We start from the raw sequence: 23,278 nt of genomic DNA on the forward strand, positions 1-23,278 counted from the left end.
ATAAATAACTATTGGAAATATCATTATGAATAAATACCAAAATACACTTAAATAACAAATCACAATAATTTTGGAGGTAATCATCATATAATTAAAATGGCCACTGCCTTAACACACTGATAGAAACCTCTAAGCATGTGCAGTAGGAAACTCCGCTGCAGTGACCTGGAGATAATGACAGTCCTTCTTAACTTATATCATGTACTGAGGCTAGCAATGTGAGCAGCCTCTTCATACCTCAGCACCCCTGGTATCTCCAGTATTAGATCAGATAGACATGGCGGACAGCAATGTGAGCAGCTTCTTCTTACCTCAGCTCCCCTTGTATCTCCAGTATTAGATCAGAATATCCATGGGGTGCACATCTTCATGCACATGGAGAGGGGGTGGAACTTCCTACTGCACATACTCACGTACACTTGTCCTATTAACATTCTAGGATAGTTTAGATCAGTGTAACAAGGTGTCAGCCTTTTTAATGTAATATAGTAATTACCTCCCTAGACAAAACATGTGTGATTTGATAACTAATGCAGGGTTGCCAACTTGACTTTATTTTTTCCGGACAGAATATAAAAAAATCACAGACAGAAAATATTTTTTACGGACACATTAGAAAACGAATAAATCATTGTGATAAGTGATTCAGGTCTGCAGCCCATAATTCTGATATAAAAACATCAATCTGTATAAGTTCCTTCGGCTTCAATAAAATCACGGACGCTTTAATTTTTTTTTTATGGACAGGTGCCTTATTTTTTACAGACTGTCCTGGAATTTCTGGACAGTTGGCAACCCAGAAATAATATTAGGAAAAATTGGAAGCATTTAAAGAGACCAGGATGGATGAACAAAGAACTTAAACAAGGGAAAAAAGTATATTAAATGGAAGGGGGGGGGGGGGGGTGGTTATCTAAAGAAGAATATAATGCTGTCTGCAGGAAATGCAGGACAAGAGTCGGAAGAGCTAAAGCCAGAAAAGAAGTGAGGCTTCCAAGGGAGACCAAAAGCAATAAAAAAGGATTTGGGGGGGGGGGGTCAAAAGCAAAAGAAAAGCCAAAGATGCTATAAGATTTTTACAGGATGAAAATGGTGAAGTGATCAAAAATAATGTTGAGAAGGCCGAACTTTTACTTTCCTATTTTGCATCGGTGTTGAAATGAAATGAAAATGTATCATCAACTGATCTTCACTGTGCTATCGAAGGAATAAAATAATTCACACTATCCATAAACAGAGAGATGGTGAGAGAACACTTAGCTAATTTAAGGCTGCGTGCCCACTATGCGTTTTTCAAACGTTTTTGCCACGGAATTTCCGCAGCGAAAACGCTTAAAAAACGCTTGGTAATAAGTGCCCCATGGTCCCCAATGATAATCCGCATGTGCTGTGCACATGCTGCGCAAATTTCTGTTGTGGATTAACATTGCAGAAAAATCCGCAGCATGTCCATTATTTTTGCGGAAACGCGGTGTAATTGCCGCCATTGACTTGCATTGAATCGCATAATATCTGCATGACTACATGTGCACATGAGGATATTAAGCAATTCAGATGGTACCCGGGTCTGGAGAAGAGAAGACTCTCCTCCAGACCCGGGTACCATAGTACCTGTTAAAAAAAAGAATTTAAAATAAAAAATAAACATTATACTCACCTTCTGATGACCCGCGGTCTTCTCGCCGATGCGCCTGGCTTCCCGGAGGCTCGCGATGGAGTAAAAGGACCTTCCATGACGTCATTTAGTCATGTAACAGGTCACGCGACCGCTGACGTCGGCTGTCGCGTGACCTGTCACATGACTAAATGAAGTCATGGAAGGTTTTTTTACACCACCGCGAGAGCCCCCGGGGAGCCAGGATGCACCGGAGAGAAGCCCGCGGGCCATCAGAAGGTGAGTATAATGTTTATTTTTTTATTTTTTACCATTTTCATTCTTTTTTTAATTATTAACTTGGTCACAATATATAAATCCATGCCAGTTGCATGGATTTATATAGTGTGACCAAGTTGTCAAGCACTTTTCCAAGTGATGCTAAAATCGCTTGGAAAAGAGTTGATGACCAGCATGCGAAAATGCATGCAAAAACGATTGACAAATGCTTCTACCTGACAGGAAAAACGCATGTAAAATCCGCATGTGTTTTTCCTGCCAGGGAGATGCAGAAAAAATCAGCAGCATTTCTGCATCGTGGGCACTTAGCCTAAATGAATTTAAATATTCTGGTCCAGATGAAGTACATCCTAGGCTATTGAAAGAGATAGCAGAGGAAATTGCAGAACCACTAGCCAGAATCTTTGAAAAATCCTGGAGAACAGGAGAAGTCCCAGAAGATTGGAAATGGGCAAATGTTGTCCCTATCTTCAAAATAGGAAAGAAGATGGAGCCAGGAAATTACAGACCAGTGAGCCTTACTTCTACACCAGGAAAGATCTTTGAACAAATTATTAAACAGCATGTATTTAAAGTACTTTCTATAAGAATACAGTAATTAACCAGAGCCAGCATGAGTTTGTAGCAAACAAGTCATGCCAGACTAATCTAATTTACTTCTATGATGGAATCACTGACTGGGTGAATCAGGGAAATGCAGTAGATATAGTATATCTAGACTTAAGCAAAGCATTTGATAAAATATCTCATACTATCCTTATTGAAAAAATGACCAAGTATGGGATTGACAAGGCTACGGTTAGGTGGAATCATAACTGGCTCAGTGACCATACTCAAAGAGTGGAAATAAATGGTTGCACATCCAATTGAAAGAGTGCTTCAAGTGGGGTACCACAAGGCTCTGTGCTGGCCCCAGTGTTGTTCAACATTTTTGTAAATGATCTAGATAAGGAAACTGAAGGTAAACTAATCAAATTTGCAGACGATGCAAAGCTAAGAGGGATAGCTAACAATAGAGAAGACAGAGAAAGAATTCAGAAGGATCTAGATAAGCTTGAACAATGGGCAGTAACTAATAGAATGGTATTTAACAGAGAGAAATGCAAGATTCTACATCTGGGCAAGAAAAATGAAAATTTTAAGCAACAGCATGTGTGAAAAAGGCTTGGGTATACATATAGATCACAGTCTACACGAGTTAACAGTGTAATGCAGCAGCAAACAGGGCTGTGGAGTCGGAGTCACAGCCTGACTGTCAGCCGAAATATAGAAAAATTATAGCTCTCTAAATATGGTGATGCAAACATTAATTTTTGAAAAAAAAAAACGTCTTTTAGTGTGTGACAGCTGTCAATCATAAAAACCCGATATGAATCTGGCATCGCTGTAATCGCAACGACCCAAAGAATAAAGTCACCTAATCACTTATACTGCACGAGGAACGGCGTAAAAAATAAATAAAACCAATTCTTCACTTGCTGCTGTTTTCAGGGGTTTCATCCGAATCACGTCATTTGGAGATTTAGATGGAAACCCCAATAAAAGCTTCACATAAAAAGACCCACTCAGGTCCGTCATGTGTTAATGGAAATATAGGAGGCTTCTACGTTACTGGTAGTACAAAGGCTCTGGAAAAGCGAAATGGCTCCTCACCCCCAAAAGAAATTCAGCAAATTCTGCGCTCCCAAATCCAAATCCCCCCTACCTTCTGAGCTCCACTGTGCCTAAAACACATATAGCATCCACATGTTCGGCAGGGGTATAATTTCCAAAATGGGGTCACTTGAGGGGGGGATTCTGCTCTTCTAGCACTTAGGGTCTCTGTATATGGAGTCTGCCAACTACTCTAGGAAAATCTGCGCTCCAGCAGGCAAATAGAGATTTGTCCCTCCCAAGTGTCGCCGTGTGGCCAAGCAGTACTGTACAGCCACATATGAGTTATTGCCACATTCAGCAGAAGTTATGGGACACATTTTGGTGTCATTTTTATCCATTATCCCAGTTTGAAAATGTAAAATCTGGGGCTAAATCAAAATTTTTGCAGTAAAAATTTAATTATTTTTTCCTCACTGCCCAATGGTATAAAATCCTGTGACACACCTGTGGTGTCAATATGATCACCGTCCCCCTAGATGAATTCATTGAGAGGTGTAGTTTGTAAAATGGGGGGGATTCTGCTGTACTGGCACCTCAGGAGCTCTTCCAGTGGGTCATAGCACCGTCAAACCATAACCGTAAAATCTGCATTATATTATAGTGCTCCTTCCCTTCTGACCTTTGCACTGTGCCTCAAAAGTAGATCCCAATTACATGTAGAGTATTGGTGTGCTCAGGATAAATTGCACAACAAAATGAGAGGTTCATTTTCTCCTGTTACCCTTGTGAAAATAAAAAAATTAGGGCTAAAAGAAAATTTTTGTGATTCTATTTTCACTGCTCTACGCTATAAACTTCTGTGAAGCACCTGGGGGTTCAAAGTGCTCACCACACATCTAGATAAGTTCATTGAGGGGTCTAGTTTCCAAAATGGGGTCACTTGTGGGGGGTTTCCACTGTTTAGACACATCAGATGCGACATGGCGTTCACTGATTATTCCAGCAAATTTTGAATTCAAAAAGTCAAATGGTGCTCCGTCCCTTCCGAACCCTGCCGTGCGCCAAAAAAGTGGTTTCCCGCCACATATGGGGTATCGGCATGCTCAGGAGAAATTGCACAATACATTTCGGGGTCCATTTTCATCTGTTACCCTTGTTAAAATAAAAAAAATTGGGTCTAAATTAAATTTTTTGTGAAAAAAAGTTATATGTTAATTTTTTTCTTCCTCATTGCATCAGTTCCTGTGAAGCACCTGAAGAGTTAATAAACTTCTTGAATGAGCACCTTGAGGGGTGCAGTTTTTAGAATGGTATCACTTTTGGGTATTTTCTGTCATATAGACCCCTCAAAGTCACTTCAAATGTGATGTGGTCCCTAAAAAAATGGTTTTGTAAATTTTGTTGGAAAAATGAGAAATCGCTGGTCAACTTTTAACCCCTATAACTTCCTAGCAACATTTTTTTTTTCCAAAATTGTGCTGATATAAAGTAGACATGTGGGAAATGTTATTCATTAACTATTTTGTGTGACATGACTCTCTGATTTCACGGCATAATTCAAAGTTTGAAAATTGCAAAATTTTAAACATTTTCGACAAATTTCCATTTTTTTCACAAATAAACGCCAGTCATATCAAAGAAATTTTACCATTATCATGAAGTACAATATGTCATAAAAAAAAATCTCAGAATCAGGGGGATCCGTTTTAGCGTTCCAGAGTTATTACCTCATAAAGTGACACTGGTCAGAATTGAAAAAATGGGCCCGGTCATTAACCTACAAAGTGGCTCGGTCCTTAAGGGGTTAAACTTAGCGGGCAACAATGTAAATATTGACATCACTGTTGTGATCACAAAAAGAGAAAATCATGCTGTCCTCCAGTCATAGCCGCACTAATCTTCCACTGTTCCAGAACAATATTACATGAATGATGCAGTGTATTACATTACAGTATTGATAACTGATATATTTTACCTGAAAACTTCTTTTAGCTGTTTAATCTTGTTGTCTGCATATTTCTTTGTATTTGTATCATCTAAAAAGGCTCTTGCATATGCTAAGGGACCAGCATTGACCTATAGAGATGCATAGAAATGAAAACTACTGACACAAGTGACAGAAGTAACAATACATGTTGATAATGAAGTTACTGATAACACCATCTACAATCTAAAGGCTCCGCCACACTTAGCGACGCTGCAACGATCCCGACAACGATACGACCTGTCAGGGATCGTTGCTGCGTCGCTATGTGGTCGCTGGTGAGCTGTCAAACAGTCAGGCTCACCAACGATCAGGGGAGCAGCGACATCGTGGAAAGAATCTTTCCACGATGTCCTGCTCCTGGTTGCCAGCCTGCTGAAGCAGGAGCAGGCTGGTAACCATGGTAAACATCGGGTTACTAGGGGCACACGCGCACCTAGTAACCCGTTGTTTATCATGGTTACCACTCTGCTACAGTGAGCGGGAGGTTACCGCTCACTTTAGCAGGCTCGTAACCATGATAAACAACGGGTTACTAGGTGCAGGTGTGCCCCTAGCAACCCGATGTTTATCATGGTTACCAGCCTGATCGCTGCTCCCGCTGGTCACACACAGCGATGTGTGCTGACCAGGGGGAGAGCAACGACCAAAAAATGGTCCAGGACACTTTGCAGCGATCAGGCCCCTGTGAGGTCGCTGATCGCTGCAAAGTGTCACACATAGCGACATCGCTGGTGAGGTCGCTGTTGCATCACCAAAGCCGTGACACAGCAGCAATCTCGCTATGTGAGACGGGGGCTTTATGCCTGACTGATGTGTCCACCCTTAATATTTCCTGGACTTATGCCATTTGTCACAATACCAATTCAATCCATCTTGTACTATACAGTAACAATGTTTATAAAGTTTTTGTTTTTTAAGAAAATAGAAGCCTATAGTTGGCTGATTGCCAATATATATGTTTTTTTCTATATTTGTTAAATCTCACATGACATAGATGTTGGAACATGTCAGGTTTACAGACTAGTTAAGGTAGGACACCTAACGTATCAATTATTAGTACTATCTTGGGCGGAAAATTTAGGTCAGACTCGCATCATAACTGGGTCATACAGATGACATACTAATATAAAAACATATTACCAAATAGAATGTACATCAATAAACATTTTCAGCAGACTGTCAATGTTATTTATCCAAAGAATTCAAAAATAGGATTACATGTATTGTATACTGTACTACGGCTTTTTCCCCCCACCTTAAATATAGTACAAGGCAGCGTACCACAACTCACCTGTACACTAACACTACCCTGTAGTTTTAACTGTAACTTGATCATGTCCACTTCTGTAGATGAGCAGAGTTGGCGAAGTTCAGCAACTTTCTTGCTCATCTCATCAATGGCAACTTCTATGGGGTTGAGATCTGTGTGTTGTTGATACATTACTGGGATTCGTTTTTTGACATAAGGGAAGCAATGTAAAGCTGCAGAGAGAAAAGCAACATAATTATTAAAAGGGTTTTCTGGTTCTTTAAAACTGGTGGCCTGTTATGAACAGTTCCTGCTATACAATAAGAGAGACATGACAAAAGTAGAAGAGCTATTGCCCCTTTAATCAGTTCTGGCTACTCATTGACTTTGTACCGAGGCGGTCACACTTTACTCTGCACTGACATTCTAAAAGTGTCAAAGCCGAGTAAGAAGCTTGAACGAGAAAATAGAGCTATTAGGGCGGGGAGCAGGCTATCAGACACAGCCTTTCTTCCCACAGGGAAGACAGAAATGATTTATTATCATGTCTGCCTTCTGTACACACAATGTTGAACAAGAACTGTATATACAGATTGGGAAGCACTGACAGTGCTTCCTCCTTCAGACCCAGTGATCATGTCCTAGGAAACTCATTCAGCTTGGTTATGCATCCAAGGCTGAATTTCCACTGTAACTTGGGCTAATATAGCAGCACAAGTTACAGGGGAAATCAGAAATAAAAGAATGTATTCATATGTTTTAATGCCCTCCAGAGGTCTTTTAAGACCTCATGTGGGCACAGTGTATGAAATAAATGGAAAAAGAAACAAAAGAAGCAAGAAAAAAATAAAACAAAATGAAAAAAGAATAGAAACACCGCCAGCCCGAATTACTGTTTCTAGCCCTATCCCGTTGAAACATATGCAAACAAGACTAAAAAATGGTAAACCATTAAAAGTGCATGCAAAGTAAAACCCGAAAATGTGTCCGGTCAGGAATAGAGGAAAATGGCTTGTTCCTAAACTGCTAATTGGTGGGGGTGCAGAGAATTGGGTACATACCGATCAAATATTGCTGTTTTATCCTAAGAAGGGGAAAATACTTTTAAATCCTCTGTGATGAAAAAGGTTCACAGAAGGGGAACTAGTAAAGCAAAGGTTTGTAGAGTGGAAAAAGCTGACAAACTTCTTTACAGAATAGAATCTGCCAAGCATAATATAATATGAATATTGTTTTATTCATGATTACACTTCGTGATTTCATCTTATCTGTAAAGTATATGAACGTGTTCCATCACAGAAGCCACAAACTATCGTACTGGATCACATGGAAATGTCGCTTTTATGCAGAAAATGATCTTCTACATCAGGAAAGAATTCAGCCGCTGCACATTATTATATAGTCCTGGACATGTAGATTCCACACCATATGTAACACTTACCTGTAAGGATCGTGCGCCGCTTCCACTGCTCTTCCACCCCTCCTTGCCTCTTTCCAGAAAGGGTAAATGGCATCTCAAACACAAAACGACGGATATTGTGAGTCTTTTCAAACTCCGTTTTCCTTTCTTGCAGCTCTTTATCTTCAAAATAAGGTGTAACATGTGTAACCTGGATATAGGCATATTTGGAATCCAGGTCTTTTGAATTTACCTTTAAAAAAAAAAAAACATTTCACATGATAAAGCAGGACTTTTTAAAAGGGGTTTACAGTACTTCAATATTCATGACCTGTATCCTGCTTAGGAGAGGCCACTAATATCAGATGTGTAGGAGCCCGACCCTCAGCACCCCACCTATCAATGTAGTAGGTATAAATGATATTGCATCATTCACTCTAATAAATGGGAGACATCTGCTGTACCAGTCGGGTCATATCACAATGTACAGAGTTGGGCCAGTTATGATGCACCACCGGCAATGGCGTACCGCACCGGGCCCCCCCTTCCGCCAGTCATCGCACGTTCAACTGTATCGGTATCCTGGATGCCGATGTAGTTGAAAGCAATGATGAAAGGGGGAGCGTCCGCTAACGCTCCCTTCTCCATAATTATTACTCTGCGTCTAACGTCTCAGTGCTGTGGGCGCAAAGAAGTCACTACATGGCACCCGCTGAGCCGAGATGTGTGGCGCTTCTGAACGCTTGCTGCAGAGACCGGAGCAGCGGGGGAATGAGGAGGAGAGGTGACAATTGTATTTTTTTTCAATCAGTGAGGACTATGGGGAGTGCATTATACTATATGGGGGACTATGGGGAGTGCATTGTACTATAAGGAGAACTATGGGGTGCATTATACTATATGGGGGACTATGGGGAGCGCATTACACTATATGGAGAACTATGGTGAGTGCATTATACTATATGGAGGACTATGGGGAGTGCATTGTACTATATGGAGAACTATGAGGAGTGCATTATACTATATGGAGAACTATGAGGAGTGCATTATACTATAAGGAGAACTATGGTGAGTGCATTATACTATATGGAGAACTATGGTGAGTGCATTATACTATATGGAGGACTATAGGGAGTGCATTGTACTATATGGAGAACTATGAGAAGTGCATTGTACTATAAGGAGAACTATGGGGAGTGCATTATACTATATAGAGGGCTATGGGGAGTGCATTGGATGGTATCATGCAGAACACCTAAGCTTTGTTTCTAATCCAATTTGTTTCATCTGAAGTATGAAGGATAACTCACCCCCATCATGATCCTGTCCATAATATTAAAGGTGACCCCACAAGCCTTACCTTTCCAGAATCCTGTATCATTTTCACATTTTCAGCACCAAATTTGTCAGAATATAACTTCAGCAGTCGCTGGGAAATTTCTGACAGTGGAGTAAGTTTAGGTTCTTTGTAGATGTATTCCTTCCCATCCTCTTCTTCAAAGAATCCCTGCAATGCATATTTGAGTTATTAAAAGCAGTTTAATTAAAGGGGTATTCCCATCTCCAAGATCCTATCCCAATATGTAGTAGGGGTAATAATAATAATATTAGCAAATACCTCCAGTTACAAATGTTGTATAGTTTTTCTGATTCTCTATGTCTTTTTCCTCATGTGCAGGCATTGCAGGACCTTATGTATCCATGGTTATGTCCACTGATAAAGTGTCAGCTAGTTAGTGATAGTGACAGAGGTATTTGCTATTATTATTATTACTATTACACCTACTACATATTGGGATAGGATCTTGGAGATGCGAATACCCCTTTAAGTTTGCAAATTTACAATACAAGATGGAAATACTTAGCACAAATGTAAAAAAAAAATAGTTTCACACATTAATAAGTGAAATGCATTCCTCATGTGATTAGAATCACATGGTCATGGAGTAACATAAATTGGGGAAAATAAAGTATTACATAACTGAAATAGGAAGGTGAAACACACTGATGGTCATAGTTTATCCACCGATCCTGGAGTTAATCCCTTGCACATTTATTTTCAAAGCGCAACCTGTACACTGCCGCCATTATCAAACTCGGGTGAAATGTAAGCAGATGATTTTAGCATCATCTTTTATTTCACATTTATAAGAAAAGAAAACCAAATCAATGAAAATGTAGGGGTTCAGTCAGTTGAACCGTTCCATCCTCAGGCTTTAAACTGCAGCCCTGCTTGTTTGCATTGGCTAGGCTGGCCCACCGGGAAGTCAAAAAAAGACAGACGATTTCCATTGCTTCTAAAATAGGATGAGTGGCCAATGTAAGCAGCTAAACTACCAGGAACAAAAAAACATCTGACATATATATATATTGAGACAAAAGAGCCCCAACTAGGGAGGACCCAAATATTTTGTTTTATTCCTCGAAAGAAGCAATGAAAGCAATATTTTACTTGTAGTAAGATCAAATAATCTTATAGGACAATTATCTGTCTTTAAATGGGAAGATCTTAGGTTTAGATCTCTGAATATTACATTTTATGCTTTTACTACTCTCCATCATCCAGCCTTGCATTTACTGGTCATCGACATGTGTCGTTCTCAATAGAAGCCATCTGAAACTAGAGTAAAGGATTAACAGGACCCAGAAAAAAAAATGACAGTCCCCATAATGGAAGGAGGCAAAAAGAACAATGTGGTGAAAGAGAATGAAATGCTGAGCTAATCATAAAACAAACCATAGCAAGCAAAACCTGTAATATAGGATATTGCCACTGTGTTGCTTACGTGGCAGACACATTGACTTTACCTCCACATCTGTCTCACTGTCTGTAAACTGGTATTGCTATAAAATTATAAGAAAGGGATAAACAGAATAAAATGAACATTGCATTGCTTACTCCTGCGAACTGCACAAAGGTTTCCAGAAAAACAGTTTCACAAACAATCTGGATGAGAAGCTTCCATGTAATGAAGCCGTGAGCGGTCTACCGACTTTCTGTGTTAACATCAAACAGCAGCCATATATTTCTACAGGACATGCATTAATAACAGATACAAAACGTGTGACTTCCAGTTGTGCGGATGACAAGTGTAAAAGTTGCAGCCTGACCGTGGCACGAAATGCAAATGTTGCCAACCTTACTTTAGCAAACCACACAGAAGCATAGATTAGACCTATGAAAAATCTGTCAACAAAGCCTGATATAACTTACCGCTGCCTTGAGAGACAAATATAATATAAAGGAAACACAAAAGAAGCAACGTTTACTAGTGCAGTGCTAGATACATTAGTGTTTATATTATTATCAATAAGAAGAACTCCACTCCATGTTTCTTCCTTGCCCATGTCTCAGCCCAGTCAGTAGCAATGAAGGCTAGTTAAGAGGGAACACAACTTGCAGGGGTCCCAGCATCTTCAAGAATACAATGGATCATGGTAGGACTTAAAGTACCACCTGTTTTCTTTTTATTGCACATGCAATTAGCCATTGGTAATATGTGTATAGTGTGAGCATTAAAATACTTGCCCATTGCTGTCTTCTGCCGTTTCCAGCGCTGCACCGGCTTCTTCAGCATCGTGTGACCACAGCTCGTTCTTCCGGCTCACACAATTGTCTGTTAGTTCTTCTCTTAAGGCAAATCTATAAGAGCCTCGTTCTGAGTCTCACACATACACTTACATTCAGAAAATGACTTCTGGGACACCCAGAAGACTATGTGTGATCTGGCTCTTCATACACATACACTTACATTCAGAAAATGACTTCTGGTCCACCCAGAAGACTGTGTGTGATCTGGCTCTTCATACACATACACTTACATTCAGAAAATGACTTCTGGTCCACCCAGAAGACTGTGTGTGATCTGGCTCTTCATACACATACACTTACATTCAGAAAATGACTTCTGGTCCACCCAGAAGACTGTGAGTGATCTGGCTCTTCATACACACACACTTACATTCAGAAAATGACTTCTGGGCCACCCAGAAGACTGTGAGTGATCTGGCTCTTCATACACACACACATTCAGAAAATGACTTCTGGTTCACCCAGAAGACTGTGTGTGATCTGGCTCTTCATACACATACACTTACATTCAGAAAATGACTTCTGGTCCACCCAGAAGACTGTGTGTGATCTGGCTCTTCATACACACACACTTACATTCAGAAAATGACTTCTGGTCCACCCAGAAGACTGTGTGTGATCTGGCTCTTAACCCTAGAACGCATGACCATAAAAATCTACACTTTCACATACCTGGGGCCTTTTAGGCCCGTGTACAAATAACATGGATTAACTCAAACTCAAATGACAAACAACTATATACCTGAGGAATACCTAGAGTTCTAACTAAAGTAATCTTGCAGAAAATAGAAAACAATTAACAGGGCGGGCCTGCGAGGCCCCAGGTATGCGTTCTAGGGTTAATACACAAACACTTACATTCAGAAAATAACTTCTGGTCCACCCAGAAGACTGTGTGTGATCTGGCTCTTCATACACACACACTTAAGCCCCCGTCTCACATAGCGAGATCGCTGCTGTGTCACGGTTTTGGTGACTCAACAGCGACCTCACCAGCGATGTCGCTATGTGTGACACTTTGCAGCGATCAGGCCCCTGCTGTGAGGTCGCTGATCGCTGCAAAGTGTCCTGGACCATTTTTTGGTCGTTGCCCTCCCGCTGGTCAGCACACATCGCTGTGTGTGACCAGCGGGAGCAGCGATCAAGCTGCTAACCATGATAAACATCGGGTTACTAGGGGCACACGCGCACCTAGTAACCCGTTGTTTATCATGGTTACGAGCCTGCTAAAGTGAGCGGTAACCTCCCGCTCACTGTAGCAGAGTGGTAACCATGATAAACAACGGGTTACTAGGTGCGCGTGTGCCCCTAGTAACCCGATGTTTATCATGGTTACCAGCCTGCTCCTGCTTCAGCAGGCTGGTAACCAGGAGCAGGACATCGTGGAAAGATTCTTTCCACGATGTCGCTACTCCCCTGATCGTTGGTGAGCCTGCCTGTTTGACAGCTCACCAGCGACCACATAGCGACGCAGCAACGATCACTGACAGGTCGTATCGTGTGTGATCTGGCTCTTCATACACATACACTTACATTCAGAAAATGACTTCTGGTCCACCCAGAAGACTGTGTGTGATCTGGCTCTTCATACACATACACTTACATTCAGAAAATGACTTCTCGTCCACCCAGAAGACTGTGTGATCTGGCTCTTCATACACATACACTTACATTCAGAAAATGACTTCTGGTTCACCCAGAAGACTGTGTGTGATCTGGCTCTTAATACACAAACACTTACATTCAGAAAATGACTTCAGGTCCACCCAGAAGACTGTGTGTGATCTGGCTCTTAATACACAAACACTTACATTCAGAAAATGACTTCTGGTTCACCCAGAAGACTGTGCGTGATCTGGCTCTTCAAACACACACACTTACATTCAGAAAATGACTTCTGGTCCACCCAGAAGACTGTGTGTGATCTGGCTCTTCATACACATACACTTACATTCAGAAAATGACTTCTGGTCCACCCAGAAGACTGTGTGTGATCTGGCTCTTCATACACACACACTTACATTCAGAAAATGACTTCTGGTCCACCCAGAAGACTGTGTGTGATCTGGCTCGTCATAGATGTAGTCACATGATGCAGAAGAGGACCGAAGCAGTGATGCCAGTATCAATGGATAGGGTAAGTGAGTAAAGGCGATTGAAAAGTATCTTACTTATTTTTGTGCATAGAAAAGCATCCCCCAATTATAGTAATTAGTAGTTGTACAGTCTGCACTGTTTCACATCCTAAAATAATTTTTTCCAGAAAATACAACAGATATTTTGGAACACAAGAAGTATTTTGGGTGGAGGTTTTCTTAATGGCAATGACTGTCACAAAGTATGTTAAGTTCGGGTAATCTTACTTGTCCAAAGAAGGCCACTCTGAAGTAGGTTCCCAGAAGCCTCTTGCCCGTGTGCATCACCTCTGTAACCTTGCTGTAAGCACGATGCAGTGTGTCATACAAATGAGCAAGTCTCTATAAAATCAAGAAAAATAAAATATAATAGTTCTGTAGGAAAAAACAAACCACTACAACAATAAAGCAGAGCTTCTATTAGCCATGGCAATGGATTGCTCTCCTAAATATATTTACTTACAATCCAGACCCTTCGTCACATACATGTGCAAGGTACACAGCCTGATATTAAGTAATAACTTTAGCCATTATGTGGATAACACTTTAACATAACCTGGAATTTTTTAAGACATTGGGTCAGCCAAGAATTTCTACTCTGATGGCAGAAAATATTTTTCCCCTCACCTTTTAGAAATGCAATGTTAAAATAATATACATATTTAACAATAAGGAAAGAAGTATAATTTGTATGTCTTCTAATCTTTCCATAGCGACATCGGGTCTCATGATAGCGGTTGACGGCTGCAGTCAGATTGGTGTCACTATGGACATCCCATCATCAGTAGATGTACAAGACTGGCGAAACTGTCATTTGCTAACATTAGGCATAATATAATGTATCAAAGGTGACAGTGAATGATAGAAGATACAAAGAGAATGAAGCAAATTTCTGCCTCTGACCAGCATTGCTGGTTTAAGTAAATGTAAAATGTGGCACTATTAGATCGTGTTTATTATTTTGGTTTTCACCTATATTCAGTTTGATTGTATTTAGGTCACTACCAAAAGAAAACTCCACTCAACAGCACATGAAAACTCCATAACACCTGCAATTAAACAATCATGCAGGTAATCTATTGAAATCAGTGTGATATTTTAACAGAGTTAAACTAGGGAATACAATTATACCCACTAAACTCCCACATTCATTCAATATAAGCACCTGCTTCTGTGTGGTCACATGAGTTATCACATGATCACTCCCAGCCAGTCAGCATCTCTACAACTAACAGAAACATCAGCTGGCACATAAAGAGGACCTGTCACTGAATTTGTTTATCCTTGAAATGAGTACCTCCTCTAGTTCCTGTTGTTTCACTAATTCTTGAATACCCCTCCCCCCCCCGCTTCAAAGTTATGCCTCCCCCTTCCCCCAGTAACAAAGATGGAAATTTTCCATTCAACCAACTGGGTGTGACACAGAACGTCTCTGTGGATGCAGCTGTGTTATAATTTGCCAGCATAAAAGGAGAAAACGTAAACCACCACAGAGAAGTTCTGAGGTATACGCCCATTTGGATAAAAGGAAGATTTGCACCACTATTACCAGGGGCACAATTTTGGAAAGGAAAAAACAAAAACAAAAAAACCTTCCAGAATCAACGGAACAGCAGCAATTGGAGGAGATACTTAGTTTAAGGCTGCGTTCACACATTGCGTATTTTCAAAAAGCGCGCGAAAATACGCAATGTGCTTTGTGTCTGCCAGCAAAGTGAATGGGAAATTCACTTTGCCGTTCAGACACTGTGTAATTTTACGCAGCGGGAAAGCGCAGCTGCGTAAAGAATTGGCATGTCAATTCTTTACACAGCTACGTCCTCTCTATTGTGCCCATTATAAGCGATGGAATTATGCAGCGGTGTTCACACACTGCGTAATTCCATCGCTTTTTTACGCAGGCGCAGGATGGATACTCACCTACCCGATGTCAAGGGAGAGGTGTCCGGTCCGGTCCGCTCCAATCCCGCGCTTCCAGCATCTGCCGGTGAGCCGATCAGCTGTTGGCTAACCGGCTTGTAACCGGCCGGTCAGCTGACAGTCTGCTGATCGCTTCACGGCAGATGCTGCAAGCGCGGGACGGAGCAGACGCGTCTCTCATCCATCGGGTAGGTGAGTATCCATAGTCTGTACATACATTGCTAGGAACACACACAGGACACATAGACACAGACAGTACACACACGACACACAGACACAGACAGTACACATGTCACACTGAAATGAAGTGTGACATTACACGTCACCCTTCATTTTAACACTGCGTTTTTTGCTGCGCTTTTTTACGCAGTGTGTGAATGGAGGTGCTTTTTTTTACCTGCTTAAAAAAACGCAGGTAAAAAAAGCAGGAAAATATGCAGCGTAAAAAAACGCAGGGAAATACGCAATGTGTGAACGCAGCCTAAATGTGAAAAATCCAGTAAAAGGGCCTCTTCTGTGTAGTAGAAGCAGATACACAAACTAGTACCGCTCTATCAGGACATTGTACACACTAGTACGGCTCTATCAGGACATTGTATACACTAGTACCGCTCTATCAGGACATCACACACTAGTACCGCTCTATCAGGACATCACACACTAGTACCGCTCTATCAGGACATTGTACACACTAGTACTGCTCTATCAGGACATTGTACACACTAGTACCGCTCTATCAGGACATTGTACACACTAGTACCGCTCTATCAGGACATTGTACACACTAGTACCGCTCTATCAGGATATCACACACTAGTACCGCTCTATCAGGACATTGTACACACTAGTACGGCTCTATAAGGACATTGCACACACTAGTACGGCTCTATCAGGACATTGTACACACTAGTACGGCTCTATCAGGACATCACACACTAGTACGGCTCTATCAGGACATCACACACTAGTACGGCTCTATCAGGACATTGTACACACTAGTACGGCTCTATCAGGACATTGTACACACTAGTACCGCTCTATCAGGACATTGTACACACTAGTACCGCTCTATCAGGACATTGTACACACTAGTACGGCTCTATCAGGACATCACACACTAGTACGGCTCTATCAGGACATCACACACTAGTACTGCTCTATCAGGACATCACACACTAGTACCGCTCTATCAGGACATTGCACACACTAGTACGGCTCTATAAGGACATTGCACACACTAGTACGGCTCTATCAGGACATTGCACACACTAGTACGGCTCTATAAGGACATTGCACACACTAGTACGGCTCTATAAGGACATTGCACACACTAGTACGGCTCTATCAGGACATCACACACTAGTACGGCTCTATCAGGACATCACACACTAGTACGGCTCTATCAGGACATTGTACACACTAGTACTGCTCTATCAGGACATCACACACTAGTACGGCTCTATCAGGACATCACACACTAGTACGGCTCTATCAGGACATTGTACACACTAGTACCGCTCTATCAGGACATTGTACACACTAGTACCGCTCTATCAGGACATTGTACACACTAGTACGGCTCTATCAGGACATCACACACTAGTACTGCTCTATCAGGACATCACACACTAGTACCGCTCTATCAGGACATTGCACACACTAGTACGGCTCTATAAGGACATTGCACACACTAGTACGGCTCTATCAGGACATTGCACACACTAGTACGGCTCTATAAGGACATTGCACACACTAGTACGGCTCTATAAGGACATTGCACACACTAGTACGGCTCTATCAGGACATCACATACTAGTACGGCTCTATCAGGACATCACACACTAGTACGGCTCTATCAGGACATTGTACACACTAGTACTGCTCTATCAGGACATCACACACTAGTACGGCTCTATCAGGACATCACACACTAGTACGGCTCTATCAGGACATTGTACACACTAGTACTGCTCTATCAGGACATTGTACACACTAGTACCGCTCTATCAGGACATTGTACACACTAGTACCGCTCTATCAGGACATTGTACACACTAGTACGGCTCTATCAGGACATCACACACTAGTACGGCTCTATCAGGACATCACACACTAGTACTGCTCTATCATGACATCACACACTAGTACCGCTCTATCAGGACATTGCACACACTAGTACGGCTCTATAAGGACATTGCACACACTAGTACGGCTCTATAAGGACATTGCACACACTAGTACGGCTCTATAAGGACATTGCACACACTAGTACGGCTCTATAAGGACATTGCACACACTAGTACGGCTCTATAAGGACATTGCACACACTAGTACGGCTCTATCAGGACATCACACACTAGTACGGCTCTATCAGGACATTGTACACACTAGTACTGCTCTATCAGGACATCACACACTAGTACGGCTCTATCAGGACATCACACACTAGTACGGCTCTATCAGGACATTGTACACACTAGTACCGCTCTATCAGGACATTGTACACACTAGTACCGCTCTATCAGGACATTGTACACACTAGTACCGCTCTATCAGGACATTGTACACACTAGTACGGCTCTATCAGGACATCACACACTAGTACGGCTCTATCAGGACATCACACACTAGTACTGCTCTATCATGACATCACACACTAGTACCGCTCTATCAGGACATTGCACACACTAGTACGGCTCTATAAGGACATTGCACACACTAGTACGGCTCTATAAGGACATTGCACACACTAGTACCGCTCTATCAGGACATTGTACACACTAGTACTGCTCTATCAGGACATTGTACACACTAGTACGGCTCTATCAGGATATCACACACTAGTACCGCTCTATCAGGATATCACACACTAGTACCGCTCTATCAGGACATTGTACACACTAGTACGGCTCTATCAGGACATCACACACTAGTACGGCTCTATCAGGACATCACACACTAGTACTGCTCTATCAGGACATCACACACTAGTACCGCTCTATCAGGACATTGTACACACTAGTACGGCTCTATAAGGACATTGCACACACTAGTACGGCTCTATCAGGACATTGTACACACTAGTACGGCTCTATCAGGACATCACACACTAGTACGGCTCTATCAGGACATTGTACACACTAGTACGGCTCTATCAGGACATTGTACACACTAGTACGGCTCTATCAGGACATTGTACACACTAGTACGGCTCTATCAGGACATTGTACACACTAGTACGGCTCTATCAGGACATCACACACTAGTACGGCTCTATCAGGACATCACACACTAGTACTGCTCTATCAGGACATCACACACTAGTACCGCTCTATCAGGACATTGTACACACTAGTACGGCTCTATCAGGACATTGCACACACTAGTACGGCTCTATCAGGACATTGTACACACTAGTACGGCTCTATAAGGACATTGCACACACTAGTACGGCTCTATAAGGACATTGCACACACTAGTACGGCTCTATCAGGACATTGTACACACTAGTACGGCTCTATCAGGACATCACACACTAGTACGGCTCTATCAGGACATCACACACTAGTACGGCTCTATCAGGACATTGTACACACTAGTACGGCTCTATCAGGACATTGTACACACTAGTACCGCTCTATCAGGACATTGTACACACTAGTACGGCTCTATCAGGACATCACACACTAGTACTGCTCTATCAGGACATCACACACTAGTACCGCTCTATCAGGACATCACACACTAGTACCGCTCTATCAGGACATTGTACACACTAGTACGGCTCTATAAGGACATTGCACACACTAGTACGGCTCTATAAGGACATTGCACACACTAGTACGGCTCTATAAGGACATTGCACACACTAGTACGGCTCTATCAGGACATCACACACTAGTACGGCTCTATCAGGACATCACACACTAGTACGGCTCTATCAGGACATTGTACACACTAGTACTGCTCTATCAGGACATCACACACTAGTACGGCTCTATCAGGACATCACACACTAGTACCGCTCTATCAGGACATTGTACACACTAGTACCGCTCTATCAGGACATTGTACACACTAGTACGGCTCTATCAGGACATCACACACTAGTACTGCTCTATCAGGACATTGTACACACTAGTACCGCTCTATCTGGACATTGTACACTCTAGTACCGCTCTATCAGGACATTGTACACACTAGTACCGCTCTATCAGGACATTGTACACACTAGTACCGCTCTATCAGGAAATTGTACACACTAGTACCGCTCTATCAGGACATTGTACACACTAGTACTGCTCTATCAGGACATTGTACACACTAGTACGGCTCTATCAGGACATTGTACACACTAGTACGGCTCTATCAGGACATTGTACACACTAGTACGGCTCTATCAGGACATCACACACTAGTACCGCTCTATCAGGACATTGCACACACTAGTACCGCTCTATCAGGACATTGTACACACTAGTACGGCTCTATCAGGACATTGTACACACTAGTACGGCTCTATCAGGACATCGCACACTAGTACCGCTCTATCAGGACATTGTACACACTAGTACTGCTCTATCAGGACATTGTACACACTAGTACTGCTCTATCTGGACATTGTACACACTAGTACTGCTCTATCAGGACATTGTACACACTAGTACTGCTCTATCAGGACATTGTACACACTAGTACTGCTTTATCAGGACATCACACACTAGTACCGCTCTATCTGGACATTGTACACACTAGTACGGCTCTATCAGGACATCACACACTAGTACCGCTCTATCAGGACATTGTACACACTAGTACGGCTCTATCAGGACATCACACACTAGTACCGCTCTATCAGGACATTGTACACACTAGTACCGCTCTATCTGGACATTGTACACTCTAGTACTGCTCTATCTGGACATTGTACACACTAGTACCGCTCTATCTGGACATTGTACACACTAGTACCGCTCTATCTGGACATTGTACACTCTAGTACCGCTCTATCTGGACATTGTACACTCTAGTACCGCTCTATCTGGACATTGTACATACTAGTACCGCTCTATCAGGACATTGTACACACTAGTACCGCTCTATCAGGACATTGTACACACTAGTACCGCTCTATCAGGACATTGTACACACTAGTACCGCTCTATCTGGACATTGTACACACTAGTACCGCTCTATCTGGACATTGTACACACTAGTACCGCTCTATCTGGACATTGTACACTCTAGTACCGCTCTATCTGGACATTGTACACTCTAGTACCGCTCTATCTGGACATTGTACATACTAGTACCGCTCTATCAGGACATTGTACACACTAGTACCGCTCTATCAGGACATTGTACACACTAGTACCGCTCTATCAGGACATTGTACACACTAGTACCGCTCTATCTGGACATTGTACACACTAGTACTGCTCTATCAGGACATCACACACTAGTACCGCTCTATCAGGACATTGTACACACTAGTACTGCTCTATCAGGACATTGTACACACTAGTACCGCTCTATCTGGACATTGTACACACTAGTACGGCTCTATCAGGACATTGTACACACTAGTACGGCTCTATCAGGACATCAAACACTATAATTTAGAGTGTTTAGCTATAGTGATCCATTCTCTTTATACATTACTGACCTACAGAAGATACGCTACTATGCACTCAGTGTGCTGTAGTAATTCACTATATAACAGATATAAATTACCTCGAAATCTCTCCGCTTTTCATAAATGGGAATGATGAGTTTATAAATATCTGCAATCAATTCATAACGCTCTGCTTTCCACAGTCCATCAGCACATTGCTCGAGAAGCTCCATTAGAACATCCTGCAAGAAAAGTAGAAATATTACTCATTGACATATGATTCTAAAGTAACAATACCGGTCAACTATGTCATGAAGAAATAATCTCCTCCAACAATAACTAAATAAAGGACAATAGGCCATGTCTGGGTGCAACAATGTATCTGGAATAATAGTGAAAGGGACAAGGTGCTCCAACAGTCACTAATTGGTAAGGGCTTTGTGGGTTGATCCTCACCTATCACTTGGTGGTGGTCTATGCCATTAATAAAATTAAATGGACTAGCTTAAATGGAACCTGTGCCATGAAAATACCATCCAATCTGCAGACAACATGTTATAGAGCAGGGGGACTTGATTAGACTGATATAACCTGTACTTTAATCATTGAATCCTCTGCTCTTTTTAGTCCAGTGAGTGGTCCTATCAGTGACTGACAGCTTCCTTTTTATAAGTGTGCATAGGGAGATCGCGGTCAGTCACTGATAGGACCACTCACTGGACCGGGAATCCCAGAAAGAGCAGAGGTTCCCTGTAAAATAAAACGCAGCTTATGGCACAGACCCTCAAAAGACGTAAGCCACCAGCCTTCAGTTTTTGGTGCTAACGATAAGCCAGCAATGAAACTGACATTTTTTACATGGTACAGGCCAAACTACACTAGAAACAATTTCATAGACCGTGTTTGCACAAGACTGACAAGTACTACAGGAAACGCCAAGGAGTACATGTTGAAATTGTTCACTAAATTAGTCATTTTCTTTATTATCCTACCATATTTTTAATCAAACACTTAATATCTGGATGACCTAGGATATGTGTTAAACATTTGCTAAATTATGTCCTCGTGATTAAAGGTTATGTGCATATCCTGCAAAAATTATTCTCTACTGTTCCATGTGCTGATAAAAATACCCATACAAAGCAGAAATAATTATCATCCTGAAAATGATTATAGGAAACACTGCGTTCCAGGAGAAAATAAAAGTGTGAATTTCCATCCAAATCATGCCTCCATAACATCCAAGCTTCCAGAGCAATGACAAGAATACAGCAGGGAAATTCTCAGGTGTTATGAAACTATTTTAGCAAGTAGAAAATGTTATTCTAAGTGTCCATATGTATGGTGTATGTTTGCCGAGTCTCGAGTTTGCATTACTAAAGCTTCTAATTTGATCATGCCACTTCTGGTTTGTCAGTTTTCTTGCATACTATATGTGTGTGTTTGTTTTTTTGCTTATATCAAATACTAAGTTTAATGCAAGCAGTAATTTCTTACAATAGCTTTTCTCTGTGATAAATGCAAAAAGCTATGACACCAGTTTCATTGGAATATCAATGCATCTACTATGATATATCTTTGGGAAAATGAAATGCATGACCAGAAAGGATACGTACCATCCAAGTTACATATATAAGCATACCTCATTAAAATGGACATCCTGCATCCCCACATCTTCCATCATAGAAGCTTCCTCGTCAATATTTGGAGTGATCACTCTAAACGTTGAGCAGCCCTGTCTGAACATTCCTGGGAAAACCAAAGATTAGCACAATATGTTGGATCAAATGATTTAAATAAAATATAACAAGTTGACAGAGTAATGATCTGTGCCATTATTACAAAGAAATTAGTCAAGGTCCAAGCCAAAATCTAAATTATACTTACATTTA

General features: G+C 41.6%; 1 protein-coding gene across 16 annotated transcripts in view; it reads right to left on the minus strand.

The window, feature by feature from the left end:
- DOCK9 (dedicator of cytokinesis 9) overlaps nucleotides 1-23,278 on the minus strand; it is a 260,724-nt gene that overhangs the window by 6,923 nt on the left and 230,523 nt on the right. For 10 of the 16 annotated variants that reach the window (XM_073664186.1, XM_073664180.1, XM_073664179.1 and 7 more), the window contains 8 exons: nucleotides 23,029-23,135; nucleotides 21,506-21,628; nucleotides 14,081-14,194; nucleotides 10,934-10,969; nucleotides 9,486-9,632; nucleotides 8,168-8,378; nucleotides 6,769-6,959; nucleotides 5,466-5,566 (listed from right to left, as the gene is read on the minus strand). In XM_073664186.1, coding sequence (XP_073520287.1) covers nucleotides 5,466-5,566; nucleotides 6,769-6,959; nucleotides 8,168-8,378; nucleotides 9,486-9,632; nucleotides 10,934-10,969; nucleotides 14,081-14,194; nucleotides 21,506-21,628; nucleotides 23,029-23,135 — 1,030 coding nt within the window. The remainder of the gene's footprint in view (nucleotides 1-5,465; nucleotides 5,567-6,768; nucleotides 6,960-8,167; nucleotides 8,379-9,485; nucleotides 9,633-10,933; nucleotides 10,970-14,080; nucleotides 14,195-21,505; nucleotides 21,629-23,028; nucleotides 23,136-23,278) is intronic. The other 6 variants (XM_073664183.1, XM_073664178.1, XM_073664191.1 and 3 more) reach the window with 1 other exon arrangement.

This window comes from Phyllobates terribilis, unplaced genomic scaffold (assembly GCF_046119375.1).
Source record: "Phyllobates terribilis strain yellow unplaced genomic scaffold, ASM4611937v1 Scaffold_2__4_contigs__length_985480577, whole genome shotgun sequence".
Classification (NCBI taxonomy): Eukaryota; Metazoa; Chordata; class Amphibia; order Anura; family Dendrobatidae; genus Phyllobates; species Phyllobates terribilis.